At 39.6% G+C, this 21578-nt stretch overlaps 1 protein-coding gene across 46 annotated transcripts in view; it reads left to right on the top strand.

The window, feature by feature from the left end:
• The window catches only part of MBNL2 (muscleblind like splicing regulator 2), a 146775-nt gene that overhangs the window by 106595 nt on the left and 18602 nt on the right, over nucleotides 1-21578 (top strand). For 7 of the 46 annotated variants that reach the window (XM_005287030.5, XM_065592751.1, XM_065592704.1 and 4 more), the window contains 3 exons: nucleotides 5094-5147; nucleotides 5788-5941; nucleotides 9677-9712. In XM_005287030.5, the coding sequence (XP_005287087.1) occupies nucleotides 5094-5147; nucleotides 5788-5941; nucleotides 9677-9712 (244 nt within the window). Of the gene's footprint in view, nucleotides 1-5093; nucleotides 5148-5787; nucleotides 5942-8517; nucleotides 8698-9676; nucleotides 9713-11106; nucleotides 11202-21578 lie in introns of those variants that run through there. The other 39 variants (XM_065592783.1, XM_065592737.1, XM_065592798.1 and 36 more) reach the window with 11 other exon arrangements.

The raw sequence follows: 21578 nt of genomic DNA, 5'->3' as shown, positions 1-21578 counted from the left end.
TGGAGAGGGTTTGGGGTGCTGGCCCTGGGAGGGGGCTCAGGGCTGGGGCTCGGGGTACAGGAGGGGGCATGGGGTGCTGGCTCCGGGAGGGGGTTGGGAGGCGGCCTCCCACCGGGTGGCACTTACCTCGGGTGGCTCCCGGTTGGTGGCGCAGCGAAGCTAAGGCAGGCTCCCTGCCCGCCCCGTCCCCACACCACTCCTGGAAGGGGACAATGTGCCCCTCTGGCCTGGGGACTGAGCGGGGGAGGATGTGGCTCCGCCCACTGCCCCTTTCTGCCGGCATGGCCCTCTCAGCTCCCATTGGCCACAGTTCCCCGTTCCCGGCCAATGGGCACTGCAGGGGTGGGTGCTTTCAGACAGGAGCAGCATGCTGAGACCCCTGCCCGCCCTTCTCCTCCCCGCCCCCACAGGGCCATGCTGGCCACTTCCGGGAGCTGTGTGGGGCCGCGGCAGGCAGGGAACCTGCCTTAGTGGCAGTCCAGCAGCACTGCCGGAGATCATGATTGACTGTGAGAGTCCCCAGAATCGACCAGTTGAACTTGATCGACCAGTTGGTGACCACTACTCTAGGGCCACCATAAAATAGAGTTAAGGTGAGATAAAGTCACCTTTGTCCCCACTCCCCCAGGGTGCATCTTCGGTGCTGTGCCTCCAGAAAAGAATCCCAGCCAGACCAAGGGGGTCAGTGAATTCCAGGGTTCAAGATTCCTTAAGGAATACCCTACCTCTAGCCCCTGACATTTAAACCTAGTAACTTTTCCTCAAATGCCTTAGCTCAGGGGTGGGCAGACTTTTTGGCCCGAGGGCCACATCTGGGTATGGAAATTGTATGGTGGGCCATGAATGCTCACGAAATTGGGGTTGGGGTGCAGGAGGGGGGCGATGGCTCTGGCTGGGGGTGTGGGCTCTGGAGGGGGCCAGAAATGAGGAGTTCAGGGTGCAGGAGGGGGCTCCTGGCTGGGGGTTGGAGTGCGGGAGGGGAGGGTTGGAGGTGCAGGCTCTGGGGTGGGACTGGGGATGAGAGATTTGGGATGTAGGAGGAGGCTCCAGGCTGGGGCCAGGGGTTGGGGCACAGGGGGGGTGAGGGCTCTGGCTGGGGGTCCGGGTTCAGGGGAGGAGCCAGAAATGAGGAGTTCAGGGTACGGGAGGGGGCTCCTGGCTGGGGCAGGAGGTTGGGGTGCGGGAGGGGATCAGGGCTGGGGCAGGAGGTTGGGGCACGGGAAGCGGTCAGGGGTGCAGCTCCAGGCGGCGCTTTCTTCAAGCAGTTCCTGGAAGCAGTGGCATGTCCCCACTCCGGCTCCTATGCGGAGGTGCGGCCAGGCAGCTCTGTGCGCTGCCCTGTCCGCAGGCGCCACCCCTGCAGCTCCCATTAGCCGCAATTCCCGGCCAATGGGAGCTGAGGGTTGGCGCTTGGGGTGGGGACAGCGGAGCTCCCTGGCTGACCCTAAACGTAGGAGCCAGAGGGGGAACATGCTGCTGCTTCCAGGAGCCTTGGCATGCACGCGGAGCAGCCTCCTACACCGCTCCCCGGCTGGAGCGTGGGAACAGGGCAAGCCCCAGACCCCACTCCCCAGCGGGAGCTCGAGGGCCGGATTAAATTGGCTGGAGGGCCGGTTGTGGCCCGTGGGTCGTAGTTTTCCCACCCCTGCCTTAGCTGATCTCAGCTTTTGAGGTAGAAGCAAGGAGATGGGCAGTCTGTGAAATAGCCACAGCCCAGACCACTTATAGCTGAAAACCAGTGTTTTGTTGTTATTGTGCTTTGTGAAGTGAATTTGAAGACCGTGTGATCCATTAATATAATCATTACAGTATTTATGGAGCACTAAAAGTGTGCTCAGTGCGGTAAGAAATGTGAAAGAAGACATTGAGGAACACAAAATCTAAATTAAATTAAATATTCACCATACCTTAAACACACCTCATAATAGTATACATAAAGTATACGTGATCGGTAAAATATAGAGCCTTTATACAGCAAGTTAATTTTATTTGTTTTCTTTCTCTCACTTCTCTCCTTCTGTTCCTCTCCAATGGTTGGTTATCATGGAAAGGGCTGGTGGAAGAAATATGTTTTATAAAGGGGTTTGACTAGTGAGAGGGAGGTTCTTTGGTGAACAAGGCTTCAAGCATAGGAGTGAAAGGGAAGAAGGTTGTGAAGATATGAGGAAGAAGTGGACAATGAAGCCGAAGGCATGGTGGGAAGGGGAGACAAGGAGGAAACAAGAGTTGCCTTATAGGTAGAGACATTGCTACTATAGAACCTTGAAATTGAGCACTAGGAGCTTGACTTGATCTGGAAGGGGAGGGGAAAGCCCGTAAAAGGATTCAAAGAAGGGAGTTTGCAATGGCGCAAACAGGTTGAGATGTACGCAAGACCGATGCAAAGTTGTGAATCAGCTCAGCGTGAACTTCCAGTGTGACACCGTGGCCAAAAGGGCTATTGCAATCCTTGGTTCTGTTACCTTTGTATTTGGCACTGGTGCGACTGCTGTTAGACTATTATGTCCAGTTTTGGTGTCCACAATTCAAAAACAATGTTGATAAATTGGAGAAGGTTCAGAGAGCCACGAGAACAAATAAAGGATTAAAAAAACCGGCCTTACAGTGAAAGACTCAGGGAGCTCAATCTATTTGGTTTAACAAAGAGAAGGTTGAGGGTGATTTGATCAGTTTATAAGTACTTAAAAGGGGTACAGAAATTTGATAGTAGAGGGGTTGTCAGTTAAAGGGGAGTTTACAGCGTTCATCACCTTCCATAATTGAATCCAGCCATAATATTTCAAACTCATATAGTTTTTCGTCCATAGTGATCTCAGAATACTGTGAAAAGATGGATGGGCATTGTTAGATATTTTACCGAAGGGAGAGAGGAGGGAGTGATCAGCTTTTTTCAAAGATAGCAGGTCAAGGTGGGTGAAAATAAAAAGAAAACCCTTAGATCTGGCCTATCTATCTTACTCTTGTACATATATGGCCCCCATTACTATAGTATATTTTTTTATCTATACTATACTATATCTGAGTGCCTCACAAACTTGTCAACATATTTATCCCCACAACTGTGCTGTGAGGTAAGGAAGTGCTATTATCCCTGTTTTACAGTTGGGGAGGCAAAGCAGAGAAAGACTAAGGGTTCATCTGCATGGTGTGTTAGTCCTCACCAGTGGGGTGTAAATTCTAGTCTGCACCAGTATGTTGTGCACTAACTGGCCAGGGTGAACACTGTTTGTGCACGCTAAAAGTTCCTTGGTGTGTGTTAACACAGTCCCGTTTCAAATGGTACTACATTAACACGCACTAGGGAGTGTTTAGTGCCCATCAGCAGGCTCCACACAGACGTGCTGGTGCAGACTAGAACTTACACCCCACTGGTGAGGACTGCCACAGAAGTGACTTGCCCAAGGTCACAAAGGAAGTTTGTGGTAGATCTTATTGAATCTGGGTCTCCCACAGCCCAGGCTAGTTCTCTGATCACTGGACCCTCCTTTCCTGATCATTAATGACCTTGATAGAGCAGATCTCATAGAGTGGAGGGTGTAGAATCTAGGAAGAAGCTAGAGGAGAAGATGTCGAGACTTCAGGAATAGAGGACGTGCTTAAGGACTTTGGATGCAAAGATATAAGGAAAGATACCAGGTGATAATTGGAGAGACAGAAATATGGATTGTGCAAGATGATGGATTGTGAAGCAAGGGCTATCCTGCAAAATGTTCATGTTGTCATTGGCCTAAGTTCTGTGACCCTAAGTTGTCTTAGACATGGTGCTCTCAGTACCTTGTCCTCCCTTTTTAATTATTGTTCTACTTTTATACATCTGAAGTTAAGGATAGAAACAGTCTGAATATTAATTTATCCTATGGACTTTGAGGAGCTACCTATTGTAAGTGCAAAAAAAAGATTTCTGATTTATAAGGAAACCCTCCTTTCCATATGTTTTCATTAAACTCTTTTAAAATTCCCATTAAAAAAGAGTTATAGATGAAAAAGATCAACTAGATTTTTCTGCTGGAATGTAGCCAAATTAGCCCTCATGTTTTATCTCTTACTGCAAATATAGACAATAAAACTATGCTCATGTTAAATATTGTTTTACATTTAAATATTTTTAAATGATGCACTGTGATTCCTGTTCTAACCATAAATTACATGCTCTTATTGACAAATAATATTGTTTTCTATCACCTATTCCTAAAGTTAGAATAGTATTAGAGGGGTAGCCATGCATCTGAAGAAGTGAGGTTCTTACCCACGAAAGCTTATGCTCCCAATACTTCTGTTAGTCTTAAAGGTGCCACAGGACCCTCTGTTGCTTTTTAAAGTTAGAATAGATTTTCCTGAATGACATCTGAGAAAATATTTGTTTAAAAATGTAGGGCTTTTTCTCAGTGTAATGTGATAAGTTAAAAAGGATAATCCAAGTTACTGTCCCAGCTATAGTAAAAAATATTAAACTGATAAGTTAGTGATTAGACATAACATTAATTTGTTATATATTGGAAATAAGAAAACTGTTTATATTTTGACCCCAAAGTCTATTGAAATGTACATTTTATTAACTAAGGCCCTGATCCAGCAAACATACACGTGAGTAATTCTATTAAAGCATTAAAACTCTCATTAGTGCTTTATATTTTAATTGTTAGTGTTGAACATTTATTTTATGCTTTTTAACTTGACATAACTAACTTATCAGAAATTCTTATAAGAAAATCCTGAAAACCGATATGTTTCTGTGAAGTGTTATAATATGCTTAATGGTGTCTGCAAGCTGCTGTTTTAATTAACTTTCCTAAATTTCAAACATCTATATTTTACTCTCTTATATGCTTTTAACTAAGGTATAGTAGATGCATTTTTGCTTCAGTACTAATTCAAGGTGTAATATTCATTTCTTTAGAAAACATTTTTGTTGTTGTGCATGCCTAGTGTTTTGTATGTTGTATACTGCATTCAGAATATTTTTTTCCTTCTCACCTATCCACAATGCAATGCCGTTCCCATGATGCACCTCTGCTTGCTGTTTACCTGTATGTTAATTCGCTTGAATCCCATTGGCCCACTGCCATCATGTGCTCGCTGCCTGTTATTAAAAGACTCAGTCGACTGCCAAAGCAATGAAGCGGCCTCTCGAAGCAACTGTAGACCTGGTACTTTGACCTTTCACCTTTTGCTTTGCATGTAGCTTTTCAGAAAAGCAACTAATGAAATTTGTATTGCTTTTTTTTAACATCAACTGAAAACTATCATATATTATTAATTTAGAAAAAAATCAGTATTATATTTATCCATCTCATACTCATATGCAATAAATGCAAACAATTTAGTTTTTTTCCTAACATGATTTCATTTTAAAATACCTTTTCATAGAAGTTAAAATTAGATATAACTGCTTTTATAATTGAAAATACTGTAATCCCTCACTGTATTTAATAATAGGAAAAATATTTAACTAAGAAAGAATACTTGATAATGAAACACAAGTGGTTTTTTCTTCCTAGAATATTTTAAGCCCAAATTTAATGGAAATGCCACTTTTGTTGCTTTAAAGGCCTTCCTTTTCAGTAGTTGTGGTGCTACAGTTTTATGTTAATAGTACCATGCTTTTGCGATCAACAACAAAATTTCACTCATTTTACATTGCTATTATTTGAGTTAAGGTGCATGGCAAGGCATCTTTAACTGCTTTTTTTAAAAGTATATTACAATATTTTATTCATATATATATTAGAAAATATGTATATATTTTGAAAAATCTGCAAATTTAATTAAATTCTCCTTTTTTTACAGGCCTTTCCTCCTGGCGTTCTTCACCCTTTACCAAAGAGACAAGCACTTGAAAAAAGTAATGGTGCCAGTGCCATTTTTAATCCCAGTGTCTTGCACTATCAACAGGCTCTTGCCAATGCACAGTTGCAACAACATGCAGCATTTATCCCAACAGGTATGTTGTATTTGCACTAAACAGAATCCTATGTAAGCATTCTCCCCATAAGACAGTGCTTATCACATTGAATATACTTTTAAATGTGTAATCCATTCTCTACACATTCATGACAAGTATGCACAAATATTTTAATACACTATTTTAATTCCTTCTGCAGAATATTAGGATTCAGGAGGTAATTTTATCGTGTCATTAACTAGCTTTTAGTATTTTCTGTTATTGTCCTTATTTTGCATATGTCAGAGTACTTTATATCTATATTAAGTGGGTTGCATGTTGGGTCCATCAACCAGAACTGTGTTTGGTGGTGGGGAGGAGGAGTGTCATTAACTTGTTGGAAAAGGCATAATGCTTCTGTGATACGATGGGAAGTGTGAAAAGTATTGGTAATATCTATCCCTGTTCTTCTGGTGTATTTTGTACTGCCACCATTACAGTTCTGCAGCCAGACATACTCCTGCTACACAGTACCCTTGCCCTCTAGACCAGCAGTGCTAGCAGCCAAATTATAGTTAATTCCTGCACAGATGCACTATGGGGATAAAACAGTCCCCGTCTGCATAGAACTGTTTAACGTGGGAAACTGGTTTCATTGTCTTCATAATGGAATATTTTATAATCCAAAACTCTCCCCAGATTTTGCAGTTAATAGCTGGTGTTTTAATTCTTAATATAAGTGATTTAACTACAGTGGAATTTTAGTAACATGAATATTCCATTGTTGTTCAGAGCTGTAGACCATGTCATTTGGAAAAATCTACAGCCCCATCAGACCTAACATCTTGAGCTCATACGTGTGGCGTGGAGACTTTCTTTTAACACTGTGAAAGAAGGGAGAATATTCTACTTAAATGTCTGATTTATGAATGAAGTGAACTTGCAATAAAATCCTCTATATTATTCAAAAAGAGAAGTATCTAAAAGTAAATACCCCGAATAGTGCTTAAAAAGTGCAGTTTCAGTATTAGTATGTATATCAACCATGAATTTTTAGGCTGATTTAAAACACTTTTCTGTAGTAAATATATTTTCTATTTTTGAATATATTTGCTTATCTTTTATCATATTTTTAACCATCTAATAATAGTATGAATTAAACAAGTGAAAGAATTCAAGATGCTGTAATTTCTTATTACATAGCTTTACAATAATCTTTTAAAAATAAAACAAAAATCATATGAACTCAGTAAAGTTTGCCTGAATAAGAAGTATGTAAAAACTTAGTAAAGATCTCAGCATTTGGCCCTATATTTGTCAAATTATGTTCTAAACATTTATTTTATGCACTTGTTTTACATATTGACTCACTTTAATTTTGAAAATATCCCAAAATCTTGTGTAATTTTCATTGAGATCCCATGACCATTTTGTAACTTGTGACTATAATGGAAATGTGCAGGAAAATGTGCTAACATCCGTGGGAAGGTTTGAAGGAATTTGAGAAATGAAAGAGCATCCAGTGCTTACAAATGTCCAAGTCCCCCTGCAAATGTACTTCACATCACAGCCATAAGAACTTGTGGTGGGGTGTGCATTGTTCCTCCTCATAAGCACTACCTTTCAGAGCTTATCACTATTGTATACAATTACAGTAAAATGCATTAAAATAATCCTGAAAAATAAGCTAGTTTGAAAATACTTCAATAAGATAGCACTCAGATATTTTCCAAACTTAGATGCTTATCTTTCCTCAAGTACTTTATTCCATGTGCTGTTTCTCTTCAATTTACATTTTGGGTTAACCCTGGAGTCATCATAACCACCAGTACAAAATTAGCTCAGAATTGAGTGACAGTTTGTTTATTATAAATTCATGATATAAAAGGATGTGGGCCTTTTTGCCAAACTCTTAAGGGGCCAGATTGTCGTCCAGTCCCAGCACAGGTGCACAAAAAAGAGAAAAGGTGCAAAGAGCCTCTCATCTCCAGGAGACCCAGCACATGAGCCAGGCCACAATGGGAGAGGTTCTCATAGTGAGCAGGAGAATTCAGAAGGTCTGGCATCACTAGTATCTGTAAAGAGGGGTGGGGGATGAGGACGTGAGCTTAAGGTGACCAGACAGCAAGTGTGAAAAATCGGGCAGGAAGGGGTAATAGGAGCCTATATAGGAAAAGTCACAAAAATCGTGACTGTCCCTATAAAATCAGGGCATCTGGTCACCCTACGTGAGCTATGGTGCACACCCTTTCCACTGGCCGGTAGAATGGGCCTTTCATAGAAGACAGTGCATGTTGCTCCTACAGTTGTTGCACTCTCAGGGAGTTCAGGAGGAACTGTGTGTTCTGGAACTTGGCTCTAAGTACATCTACACCTTCCCATGTGGGGCTATGGCTATAAATATTGCACACCCTATGAAGAACTGTGCATGCAATTAATTCTTTGGTTTAAAATGGTAAACCAATATTTCCTGAACTAGTATCAATTTTAAATATGTCCTATGTGTTCGGTAGAAATGTTACAGTTAGAACCAGGTTTTGCTTATAAAATATATGGAAAACTGATACATTGTTTTATATAATTTCTCTGCCTTTTCTAACCAATGACTTCCTAATTAATGGTTTGGGGCTTCATAGCACTGCTTATCTTAGATTTTTTTGCACTGTAGTTCTCTTTTAATACAAAACACACACTAAATCAGTATGACTACTTCATCCGCACTTTTTATTGTTTGGTGAATGGTTATTTATGATCTGAAAAGCAAGAGGGTAGTGTTTTCCTTCAGATGCTGTTTATTAGAACTTTTATGACCACTGAAAGAGGGGAAAGTGTGTGAGGGTTATTCTTCATGATAAGGTCATTCATAGTTATTTTTGCTGTTAAATAAATAAATACATAAAAGGTTGTTAACGTCACCAAACAGGAGTTCTGCAAATTTAAATCTATTTTATGTGCTGAATATGTAGTAGTAGCATAATGTATTATGTACATGCCACTTTGTTCCTCTTCCTCTACCCTCCACCTTCTCCCCCCTACGCACTGTACTCACCATCCTAAAAACCCCTGTCCTTTTTCATTCGCTTTAGCAGAAAGGATAACAGCTGAATGAGCACAAAAACTGAACTCAGCTGTACAGAGGCCTCCCCACCCCCACCCAGAGTACTTTTGAGGCACATTGGCAGGACATCATGTGGAATGTTGCACAGTCACTAGCCATGCTGCATTGGTTCTGTTTCCAGTGCTGCCATTTTAGCATTTTTGTTGATAAAAATAACATTAGTAATTTGTTATTAAAAATGTGTATGTTAATATTTAAACGTAGATTTAACAAAATCACCATTGAATAATAAGAGAATTTTTATTGAATTAAATGTTTTCCTCTGCTGTGTATGAGCAAAATTAATAAACATTAATCTTTGTAGCTAACATAATGCTGTCTGAATTGTTGAATGGATTTAAGCAGCCATTAGATAATCCCATATTCAATCAAGAATTTTTTTAAAAATTCTTATTTCTGCAAAAAATAAATGAAAGGTGTTTATGAAATCTGGTCCATCTTCAGTACACACACAGATGTACAAAATATGTATTGGTATACTGTAATAATATTTTAGTATAAAATTATTTAACGTCACTCTTGTAACACAAAAACTATGAATGACCTTAAGATTGTGTTCAGCTAACTTCTGCTTATCCTTGGTTATGCTTGAATCTCAGTTTGAATGTTAACTCTAAACAGCTAACCTGTTTCTTCCCTTTATTCACTTTTTCCACCTATCATTGCATGACATGCAGGGTCAGTTTTGTGCATGACACCCGCTACCAGTATTGGTAGGTTCTAAATTTCTTTATTGATCTCTTTTATATTGTATACTGTACCTTCAGTTGTTTGCAAATCTTAAACAAGACTTGATTACTAGATTTAAAGGTTCATTTGGCTTTTTGATTGACTTTGTAGGATCTTAGATTTGTTTGTAGGTTAAAATTGCAGTTTAGATGTGACATCACCTGCTATAACAACCACACTGCAAATGCATAAAATCATGGATTCCAATCTGCTTTTCAGTTTTCAAAATTGTATTTCTCTCAATATATTTTATATTTTATAGTATTTTTAAAATCATAAAATATTGGTAAAGCAAGCTAATTTCATCAGTGTTTTGAAGTTTCATAGTGGTGTGCCTATTTCTCCTTTTTGCTGTGTGTTAGAAAGTTTTATCAGAGTTTCCCAGAAGCATTTATTTTAATACTTGTAACTGAAAGTACTTCGAGACCTAAGGTCTGAATCGCATTCCCTCTTAATTAAATCAAATCCACTTTAAAATTTGCAGCATTTGAATGCACATATTTTATGCTTGCAAAATTAGCAACAGACCGTTACTCAGGTGAGTAATTCTTATTCAAGTGAGTAGTCCTATTGATTTTAATGGGACTACTCACTTGAGTTTCAGCTACTCACATGAGTGAATTTTGCACATGTTGATAAATTTGTCCTTAAATTAAAACTGAACAAAAAATAAATGTTCTCAATCTGCTTTGCTCTTTTAGATCAAACAAATTAGTATTTAAATCAGGAAAATAATTATAACACTGATTTTTGCATCAAAGCAGATGGTAATTTAACTCAAATAAAATCCAACAGTTATAGAGAGGCAAAAGAACATAAATCCAGAAACAAAAATATAAGAATTGTATGTATGTTTAAAGCAAGGCTGCAAATATACTTTTAACCTATAATACTGGTAAATGAAAATACATTATTTTTAATATATGTAAAAATAATAAATGGTTTCTTTCCTTCCCAATTCTAAAAATGAAAAATTTCACTTCTTAAGGGATGTTTTAATGTGTTTTAGTTACTTTAAAATAGTTTTTCAACTGATTGAACAATTCTTACTTAAAGTGATAAGCTGTTTTGATAGATGCCCAATTTAAAATAATTTGTCAAATTCTTAAATATAATACCAGCAATCAGAAGTTATTTTGCTTTTTCTGGGAATCACTGATTATGTTGACAAACTTCCTTTAATTGTACTTGTAATAAGCTATTTTCCCTTTTTTATTTCTCTGCCACGCTTTCTTGCTTTGCATTGTGATTGCATGCCATCTGCTGGTTTAACCCATGATGGCTTGCTGCTCTGATATTCACCATGCCAAAATACCACTTCTATTACCATAATGCTACACCCTCCTGTTCATTGCTTCCATGGTTCCCCTCCTGAAAGTACCCATGATGCACAGCGCTACGTCCGCCACTGTCTCTGCAGCAGCAACTCCTGCAACAAGTGTCCCCTTCGCCGCAACAGCCACAGCCAATCAGGTTTGCTCCTTTTAAAGCTTTCTTTCACAAATCCCAAACTCTAAATGAGTGCTGATATTTTTTTAAAAAAAATTCTCATGGAGAATTTTTTTTTCATGTTTACCCATCAAATTTTATTTTTAAATAGTTTATAGCAAGTGTTTGTGAGCAGGTTGCACTTATTTAGAGTTAACATTTATTGCAAATAATGATGTAGCTATGTTTTGTGTTGCAGTGTTTGTTTCTTGTATCTAATATTGTGTAATTAACCCAGCTGAGAGAGAATCATTTTAGTAGTGGACTTCTTGTTAAGATTTACAACTAACTTCGGATGCCAAAAGGAAAAAATGTTACAGCAGTTTTCAAATGTCCATATGTGTTAATATCCTTTTCTCCATACAGTGTGTGTAAATGACTAGTTCATTGTATTCGTGAAAACTGACTAAAACCACAAGTGGGTAAAATCAGCTGAAGATAAGCTTGATGAAAAGGAAAAAGTAAAAATGCCAGTAACATAAGGAATAACTCACATTTGCATTCTGGATATTTACATGGAAAGTTGGACTCCTCTGTCCACTCTAGATTTAAAGGGACACTGCCAACTTGAAAATGACATTTCCTTCTGAAAATATTGTATCTACTGTTGTTACGAGTAACCCCTAAGATGCAAGAGAAAGAGTTTAGAGGAAGTAATATTTTATCTTTTTTTTTTTTTCCCAGTTTGCTGATGTAACTGTGTGTTACCTTTCCCCTCTGTGCCCGATCTACTGAGGATATGAGCCTGTTGCAGCTCTCCATATGTGAGCTGGGCTCTTCAGCTTGATCTGTAGAGATTCATGCTTTCAGTTTTGGAGGGCCTCAGTTCAATCCCCAGTGTGCCAGCCTGCACACCACTTTGTGCATTGGTCACTTTTACTGTTTTATTGATAGCCAAGTGCATCACTGTCATGCAGTGTTCAGGGAGAACTTAAATGTATACTCTTCCCCAAGTTTTTCAAAAGGGTGTTTACCAGTAACAGCAGCAGTAAGATGAAACTGAAGAGGTAGTTAGTAGGCAGATTTGCTCACAAAGAGAAAAGGAAGAAGCAGCGGCCTTCAGCGTAGTTATCTTGTTGCCACTGGCCTCCCCTACAAACCTAGCAGAGGAGCAGAATCACATGCCAATTTTTTTTATTTTTTGTTAAGAATTTTAAAAAATATTCGGAATGTATTATTTAAAGGTGTTCTACCAGAAAATTGAACTCCATTTAAAAGCAATTCAAGATTGGTAATATAAGTTACCATGATGTATAGTATTCTAGGGGAAATATACTACCTCTGAAATACACAGTGCTTTCTTAAAGAAACACTAACAAACATCTTCCTTGGTATTAGGAGGGCTTACATTTTGCAGTGTGATAGTGTAATCATGGCTTTATCCTTTTGTTCTGCACAATGTTCTTTTGTAAATCCCTTTCTGAAAGCTAACTCATTGTAATAAGGAAAATGCTGAAGGATGATGTTTGGGAATAGAAGACAAATGTCACAGGCAACTGATGTGCTTAAAATTCAGCTGTTTTCTCTTCTTCTCGTTTTTGTTTTGAAGGTATGGTAAGGTAATGAATAACCTCGTGGTACTATCCTAAACAGTCGGTTGACAATCCTGTAGGTTTGCTGGATTTCAGGTTCTCAGATCATGTAGTTAACATTGCAACAGAGTCTCTGCAACAGAAATTGGTTTAAAAGTGCTTAGTGAACTCTTGTGAAGCATTGTGATAAAAAACAGAGACACAAACAAGTGGAAATACAGATGGCAAGGGAATAAATAAAACAAAGGATATGTCTACACTGCAGTTGGAACCAGACTCCCCACTCCAGGTAGAGAGACATGTGTTAGCTCTGCGTGACAAAGCTCTTTAAAAATAGCAGTGTAGCTGGGGTAGCACCGGTGGTGGATTGGGCAAGTTGCCCAAGTATGTACCCAGTGGATCTGGCTGTATTGGATGGCCAGCCCAAGCTGTCGCCTGTGCTATACCAGCTACGCTGCAATTTGTATTGTGCTAGGACACGCAGGACTAGCACATGTCTATCTACCTGCACTGAGAAGAATGCTCCGAGCTGCAGTGTAGGCACATCCAAAGATTCCAGTCAATAGCAATGTTTTCCACATGGATTTCCACAGGGGCTGCCTCCAGCTGAGTAACTTAACTCATGCTGGCTGGAGAGACAATCATCATACATAGCATCATCATCTCTACCCCTTTTTTCCACAAGCAAAACACCAGGCATCTGTCCCCCGGCAAGAGGATACCCTGGTTCCCCCCTGGCTTAGGCAGCGCTGGTTTTCTTTTCCATTTATGTTGGAAGAAGGAAACACTTAAATTTAATGAGGGTCTTGTTTAAAAATGTAAAAAGGGAATTGCTAGGGCATTTCTTCCCCTGGATATCAATGGGAACCATTGTTTTCACCAGTAGGCTTTTCATTTCCTTCTTTGCATTAGTCATTGGAAACACCCAGAAGCGGCAGGGGAGAGGGATAGTTCAGTGGTTTGAGCATTGGCCTGCTAAACCCAGGGTTGTGAGTTCAATCCTTGAGGGGGTCATTTAGGGATCTGGGACAAAAATCTGTCTGGGGATTGGTCCTGCTTTGAGCAGGGGGTTGGACTAGATGACCTCCTGAGGTCCCGTCTAACCCTGATATTCTATGATTCTAAGAGATTGCTGACTCTAGGTGCTTTCACCCAAATGGAGTGTGATGCCAGACTTGATCCTGAAGAGGAAGTCATAGCAGTACTTAATCATCTGGGTCAATCTTTTGAACTCCTCTTGGGAAAAATTTGCTGACCCGCTCAGGAATCCTGGAACTGCCACTAGGAGTAGGTGCCAACATCAGTTGACAGTTTTTAAAAAATCCTGGGTCGGGCACAGAAATTGAATTAGCATGTGATGATGGTTCATATTTTGTGTCAGTGACATACTGCATGAAAATCTGCATGAACCCTATCTGCTAGCCAATTGTGTGCTTTCTTTTTGAAAATAACATGAGTAAATTGGACCCAAAGCATAGACTACACAAACCCTGCTGTGCTGTTCACCGTGCCAAGTCAGACAGCTTTGGTGGCTGAGTTGCCCCCTTATGCATTCAGCCTGTTGAAAAAATAGTATGTGATCACATAATTGCACAGAGGGAGCCCGAGCCCCTTGGCTGGAGCCAAGGTTCTAAGGGCTTCAATACTCACTGCTCCGTGGTGGGGGACTCCCTGGGCTGCCTCTGGTGTAGAGGGCAGCTAGTTGCTTTGTTCCATTTTGGAAAAATCAAATGGAAATGTTTAGAATTTTCCAAAATAAAAAGTTTTTGGAATTTCCACAGGAAATTTTTAGTTTTTGTTCTGACTTGGGAGGGAAACTTTTTTGAAATGTCAGAATTTTCCATGGAATGGAAATTTCAGGTTTTGACCAGCTCTAGTCAGGAGCCTTCAACTGGAACATAACCACTAAGTTTATTTCCACATAGAGACTGCTGCTTGCTTAATGTCCTATAGCTTCCACCACAGTGGTCCTTTTTCTCTTTGATGTTAGAGATAGCAAGAGTAAAGAAATCATGTACAGTTCCAAGATTTCATCATTTTCTCTCTGTTTTTACTTGAGAACATTGCATTACGTATGTTTCTATATTGGTGTAATTTATTTCAACTAATATTCCAGCTGCACTGTAGTGAAGTATGAACTCATGGAATGTCTGTCCAGTTCTTGATGATTTAAAAAAAAACCTAGGTGAAATCCTGCACTGTCATACAGGTGTAATTTGTAAAGTGTAAAAAAAAAAAGGGGGGGGAGGGGGGCCAAAAATTGCTGAGAACCTAAAAACTGGACTGTAATATGATGGCCGTGTGATGGGTTGGATCACAGAAACCCCCTGGGCGCTGCCACCTGATGTGCCCCTACCACTTCTACCCCTGCCTTCCCTACCAGCTCAGGACCCCAGCACCCTGTCTTGCTGAGCCAGACACGCCCGTCTGCTCCAACAAAGACCCAGGGTCTGAATTACTTGCCCCAAAGCTGCAGGCTTCACTGAAAGCAGCTCACAGAAGTGTTCCTGTCTTTAGCACTCAGATGCCCAACTCCCAATGGGGTCAAACCCAAATAAATCTGTTTTACCCTGTATAAAGCTTATACAGGATAAACTCATAAATTGTTCGCCCTCTATAACACTGATAGAGAGATATGCACAGCTGTTTGCTCGCCCAGGTATTAATACATACTCTGGGTCAATTAATAAGTAAAAAGTGATTTTATTACATACAGAAAGTAGGATTTAAGTGGTTCCAAGTAGTAACAGACAGAACAAAGTAAGTCACCAAGCAAAATAAAATAAAAATGCGCAAATCTATGTCTAATCAAACTGAATACAGATAATCTCACCCTCAGAGATGCTTCAGTAAGTTTTTTCCTCAGACTGGACACCTTCCAGGCCTGGGCACAATTCTTTCCCCTGGTACAGCTCTTGTTGCAGCTCAGGTGATAGTTAGGGGATTCTTCATGATGGCTCCACCCCTTTATATATCTTTTTCATAAGGCAGGAATCCTTTGTCCCTCTCTGGGTTTCCACCCCCTCCTTCTCAATGGAAAGACACGAGGTTAAAGACGGATTCCAGTTCAGGTGACATGATCACATGTCACTGCAAGACTTCATTGCCCACTTGCCAGCACACACATATACAGGAAGACTCACAGGTAAAACACACCCATCTGCAGACAATGGTCGTGATTAATGGGAGTCATCATGATTCCAAACCACCATTAATGGCCCACACTTTGTATAATTACAAAAGGCCCTCAGAGTTATATTTCATATTTCTAGTTTCAGATACAAAAGTGGTACATTTATACAAATAGGATGATCACACTCCGTTGATTATAAGCTTTGTAATGATGCCACAAGAGATCTTTTGCATGAAGCATATTCCAGTTACATTATATTCACTCGTTAGCATATTTTTATAAAATGATATAGACTGCAATGTCACAGGCCGAACCTCGTGATATTCTAAACAAAAAGAGCTCTCAACCATCTTGTAGCTGTTTCCATTGCTTCATGCTGACTCAACAGACATTTTAGGCTTCAGAGCAACACACAGAGTGACAATCCAGAAATCTTATTATATCGATTATAGAACTCAAAATGCTTTCAGACAATAGCCTTACTCATATCAGTTCACTACAATATAATACAGTATGTCTTTATTTTGTGTAGCATCTTTCATACAAAACTGTATTCTAAAGTGCTTCACAGAACAAATAGACAATATAGAATATACATTACAGAAAAAGCTGTGTAAAGACATTATATTGTTGGTCATAATTTCTCTCCCTTTGTTTATGGCCTTAAAAGGTATATACAACAGAGAAAAGAGCCATTTTCAGATTACATTTAAAAAGAGATGAAGGATCAACATGTTGTCTAACAAGGCCAAGGCTTGTGAATTATCCAACATCGTTTGACCTAAATTAAGAATCAGTTTCTGAGTCAAATTGGAAATTATGCAGCTGTATTAATTCTGAAATCATTCAGGAACCTTCATTTTATTGAAATAATTGTAAAATTAAAATAATAGTGAAAATAAAAATAGTCACATTACATTCAAGTTCAAAAAACAAATTAAAGTAGTTGCCCCAGAATTTAGGTGGAAGTAATTTTGTAAACAATTTATTAAGCCACATGCTTAATCAGGAAATTTTGGAGTTGAGAAGTTTGGGAAGGCAGCTGCCTCCCTCTCCTTCATGGTTTGTAACACAGGAGATTGGGAACAAGCAATTACAGAACTGTCTTGGAAAAGGGGAGGTGCAAGACGAGGTTTTCAGTAAACCTAAATTCTGTTAGACTGAAGAATCACATGGCAGCCCCCTTGCTCAGCCCACATGAGTGAATCTATTGTGTGTAGCTCAGGAGCAGCACATGGCAGCTACTGTCCTCTGTAAACCTCCCTTGCTCCCCAAGAAAACGCTTAAACTCATTATGTGCACTACCTCTGAGAGAAGGTTTGGCAAGGCAGGTAGCTCTCACCCTTGTTGCTGTGCTGAATTATGAGAGAGCTCTTGATGCTTTCCGCTCTGTCTCTTAAGGAAACCCGTTAAACTCCCATATATGTCGAAAATGTTGGGCAGAAGAACTGCAAAGCTGGAAGATAGGAGGAAAATGGCCCTTTTTGTGGATTAAAGTAACATCTTGGGGCGAAAGATTATTTTTATGTGGCCTTTAGTGTGAGTACATAACATTATTAAATTTGATAGCTATCTTATGGAGATAGTCTTGTCGATGCTAAAAATTCATATCCACGTCATAAAATGACTGCATTTTTAAAAACTTAGTTTTATTAATCTTTTCCTTATTAGCATCATTTATTTTATTTTTCTCCTGCCTTTCATGTCTGACGTTCCAACTGTGGGTTTTCCCTTCTCCTCGTTATCAAAACCAGGCTTGTCTCTAAGATGCTCCCTTTTGGGCAGTCCCAGGTGCTCCAATCTCCTGATTAAACCATTTTTGTTCTTTTTGTCTCATGGCCCCGGAAGCAAATGGAAATATCAAAGCACTGAGCCCCGTCCCGAAAAGAAAAAAAAATTCACCAAATCAGTCTCCCCTCCTCATAAAAGGAAGGAATGAAGGAATGTCCCTGCTTCATCTAGTTAATCTTCCTCTGTTTGTTCCTACTTTATCTAGGTGATGGTATAGACTAGGTTTGCACTGGTCCTGAAAAATAGTAAGAGAGTAGAGAATTTCCTCCTCCCTATTCCATGGAATAACTCTAGAAAGCCCAAAGAAAATAGTCCTTGTACTGTACCATGTTTTTATCCACAGAAGAGGTACTTTCAGAGTCACACGTGGAAAGTTCAGACAAAGAGATAGAACAGACCCCCTCCTTCCAGAACTATCTAAAACAATGCTGAGAACTATTGCTATTCAATCTGGTGACGCTGACTTTAAAAAAAAAACAGAACAAATTTAGTAACAGTCCTAGAATAGGCTCTGTCACAGTTGATGGCAACTGCACCTGTATTCCCTCTCTATGATCCACCAAGGGGACACACTCTAGACCTCTGGTTTCCTAGCCCATGCCTTTCTTGAGTGGAGACGCATGTCTCTCTCCCTTCTGACTGGGATATTTCCAGGTGGTACAGTTCCCTGACTATACTGTGACCTCCCCAGCAAAAGACTTCCTAAGCCGGCTTGCTTCACTTCTTTTCTCAGAGATGTTAAATAGTATAATTGCCACAGTTAAGTTATCACACAGCCCTTTATAAGCAAGCACATTTATTCTTAAGGTGAAAACATTGCAGAGACAACATATTAAAAACTAATAAAAGAACCTATCTGCATGCTCACCAGCTCATTACAGCTTTTACTCAGAACTAGCTCCCAAGTCTTATGGGGCCTCAGTGGCAAAAGACCTTCCAACCCATCCCTAAGGATTGCATTCCCCCTTAGACCAGAGGTTCTGTCCATTTGTTAGATCAGAAAGAAAGCTCTGAGTTTTAACTCAGGCTGTTTATCCAATTGTTGGTCCCTCGAGAATCCAGTTTGGACCAGTATGTGTGAGCCTCTCTCCAGTATGTGTGGTGGTAGCTCTCTGCAGGTGTTACAACCTGAGAGAATTTGCCTAATTATGCCCCCATGTTCTTAGTCCTTGGAGGGCTGTGGTCTCCCTGCCCCATGGAAATACATGCAGTCGCTCAATAGTACATAAACATTGCATATTTAATACAACGAGCTTCTAAAATTCTTAATTCAATAAGGTTTGTCCAGGATCTTATATCTGCCAGGCTCCACAGCCTTAGTGCCTCTGCATCCTGCCCTAAACCCTCCACCTAGGGAGCTGGGCTGGGCTGGGCTGGGCAGCACACACAGAGTGTGCACTGAAACCCTGTTCCCAAAGACCACGCAGCAGAGTAGAATTGGTTCTGCTGCATTGGGTCTTCTGAGCCTGCAGAGATATGGGGACAGGATTTGCCCTTTAAGGCATTTTTAAAAGGTCACAATGAAACCATGTCACCATGTATGTAGTAGATCTTATTAAAGAAAAGAAGCTTAATAATAAATAATATATGGAGATACACCTATCTCATAGAACTGGAAGGCACCTTGAAAGGTCATTGAGTCCAGCCCCCTGCCTTCACTAGCAGGAGCAAGTACCCAGATCCCAAAGTGGCCCCCTCAAGGATTGAACTCACAATCCTGAGTTTAGCAGGCCAATGCTCAAACCACTGAGCTATCCCTTGATGCAGAGCCAGCCTACAAAACTGAAGAAAGAGGCTTTTTGGCTTGCGGCAAGGTGCTGATGTAGGATGCTTCCTTGATGAAGGGAGCATTGATGCTACAAAGCTCATGATGAACAGAATCTACTCAGGGCTACATTATAAAACTAGGAGAGATTTAGGAAGCCTTCACAACCCTTCTGGCTTCACGAAACTGCCTCTTTGTTTCTCTACTATTTGGGGAATGCATTGTTTGGGAAAAGCTTCCCTCAAGCTTTGTTCTGTTCAAGGGTAAAAATTCAGTCAATTGGGTATTCTTGGAGAAGGGAAAAATTACTTGCCTGCAATTCATCAACTCTGGACAGATGATTTGACTGTCAGGAAGGTGGGAGAGCAGGAAACGAATGTTTCTTTATAACTTTCTTTTTGGTCACCCTACCACATATTTGTTAGGGGCAAAAGTTATGTTTGGTGGTTTAGGACGCTTTTGCGTCTTGCTCCTCAAGTCAGAGGAAAAGGAATGTATATGGCGAGTATGCAGATAACAGCAAGTAGCCTGTCACTGAGATACATGTATCTTGTCTTAAAGGCTCAAAAATTACAGGGTCATGGCCTATTTCATGATAGACATGCAAGACCCAGGAGCATGAACATAATCAAATGAAATCTTCAGAGAAGTTGATTTACACGTAAGGAAGTTTCACTTTCAAAAATAAAAATAAAACTTTGCAAACACAAGGGGGCAAAGTCAAAAGAAAAATTCACATTGACTTCAGACCCTCACACACACATTTTCTAGACATGTTGACACTATCCAGTATACGGGAAAACATTATTTTTTATTAATTAACAGAAACTGTATAAGTAGCTCTATTTCTTAGTGCAGATTTGGTTAAACAAAAAGAAATGATCACATCACAGAAATTAAGGGACTTGATATTTGAAATATAATGCTAAATGCACTTAAAATGTCTTCACTTTATCTATTTTTACTAACATTATTTTGTGGAACCCTTTCTGCTCAACTATCACCCCATGAAAGTCATTACAGATGACAGTTAATTTTAGCAATCTTATTGTGTACAAATATTTATAATGGGTATTTACAATTTATAAAATATTATCAATTTGGAAGGGATGTGTGAGAAGTCATCAAAGACTGAAAATTGACTTTTTCTCCCATAAACTAGCTAGATGGCAGTATCTTCACACAGGCTGAGAAATGTGCAAAGAAAAGCATGCATTTTATTTCCTTTTTATATCAGAAATCTAGGCATCCTTCCCTCTCTTTACACTCTATTTTTTAACTTTGGAATGTTTTTCTGCATTTAACTGTTTCATAAAATATAACATTGTAGTGGATACAGTATACATATATTTGAGGAGGCAGTTTTCTTATCTGTCCTGCTTTTGTATAATTTTCCAAACAAATGTATCTTTAAGATTAAATTTCTCAAGTTTGTGTCATGCCAAAAGTGATATTTTTGGCAAGTATGGTAAAATTCCATTGGGTGTGTTTTTAATTATTGGAACATGGACAAAGTTTTCTGAGATCAAGTGATTTCATAAGTTTGGGGGGGAAAGAGTTTAGATATAACAGTTGCCAGTTCTTGAAATTCACCCACAGTTCATATCAGGTATGTGTTTTTCCTTTAAAATTTTAGCCAAGTAATGCAGTACAGATCTCCAGGTGTATTGTTTGGAATTTAAAAGAATTTCAGTTGTCTGTTTCAAGAATTCACCCTTGAAATAAACTTAGATAACTTATTTATATGTACATGATCCATTCCATGAAACATTCTCCCAGCAATAATGCACTTATAATTTTTGGCACTGATCTTGCAGAGGTCCCCCTTTGCAGATTCAGTTGGAGGTTTTATTTCAAATAAACCCAGGTTTATATGTTAATTTGAATATAAAGCCATTCACAATTCATAGCTTCACTGTTTTCTTGTTTAAGTCAAAGAAAAGGCATGACAATTTAAATGAATAAAAGTCAGGACATTCATGGATAAATTTCCCTCAGAGACCATGTTTGGTCCATTTTAATATGTGCAGTAAGTTTATAAAACTAACCATAAGTACAGTATACAAAATACTACTCCAGTATGTGCAAGGTGACTGAATTGTGTGGGAAATGCACAAAGGTATCAAGAAAATCCAAATTAT

The sequence above is a fragment of the Chrysemys picta genome, chromosome 1 (assembly GCF_011386835.1).
Source record: "Chrysemys picta bellii isolate R12L10 chromosome 1, ASM1138683v2, whole genome shotgun sequence".
NCBI lineage: Eukaryota > Metazoa > Chordata > Testudines > Emydidae > Chrysemys > Chrysemys picta.
The sequence above is the reverse complement of the archived record's forward strand: the minus strand, read 5'-3'. Positions and strand labels throughout refer to the sequence as shown.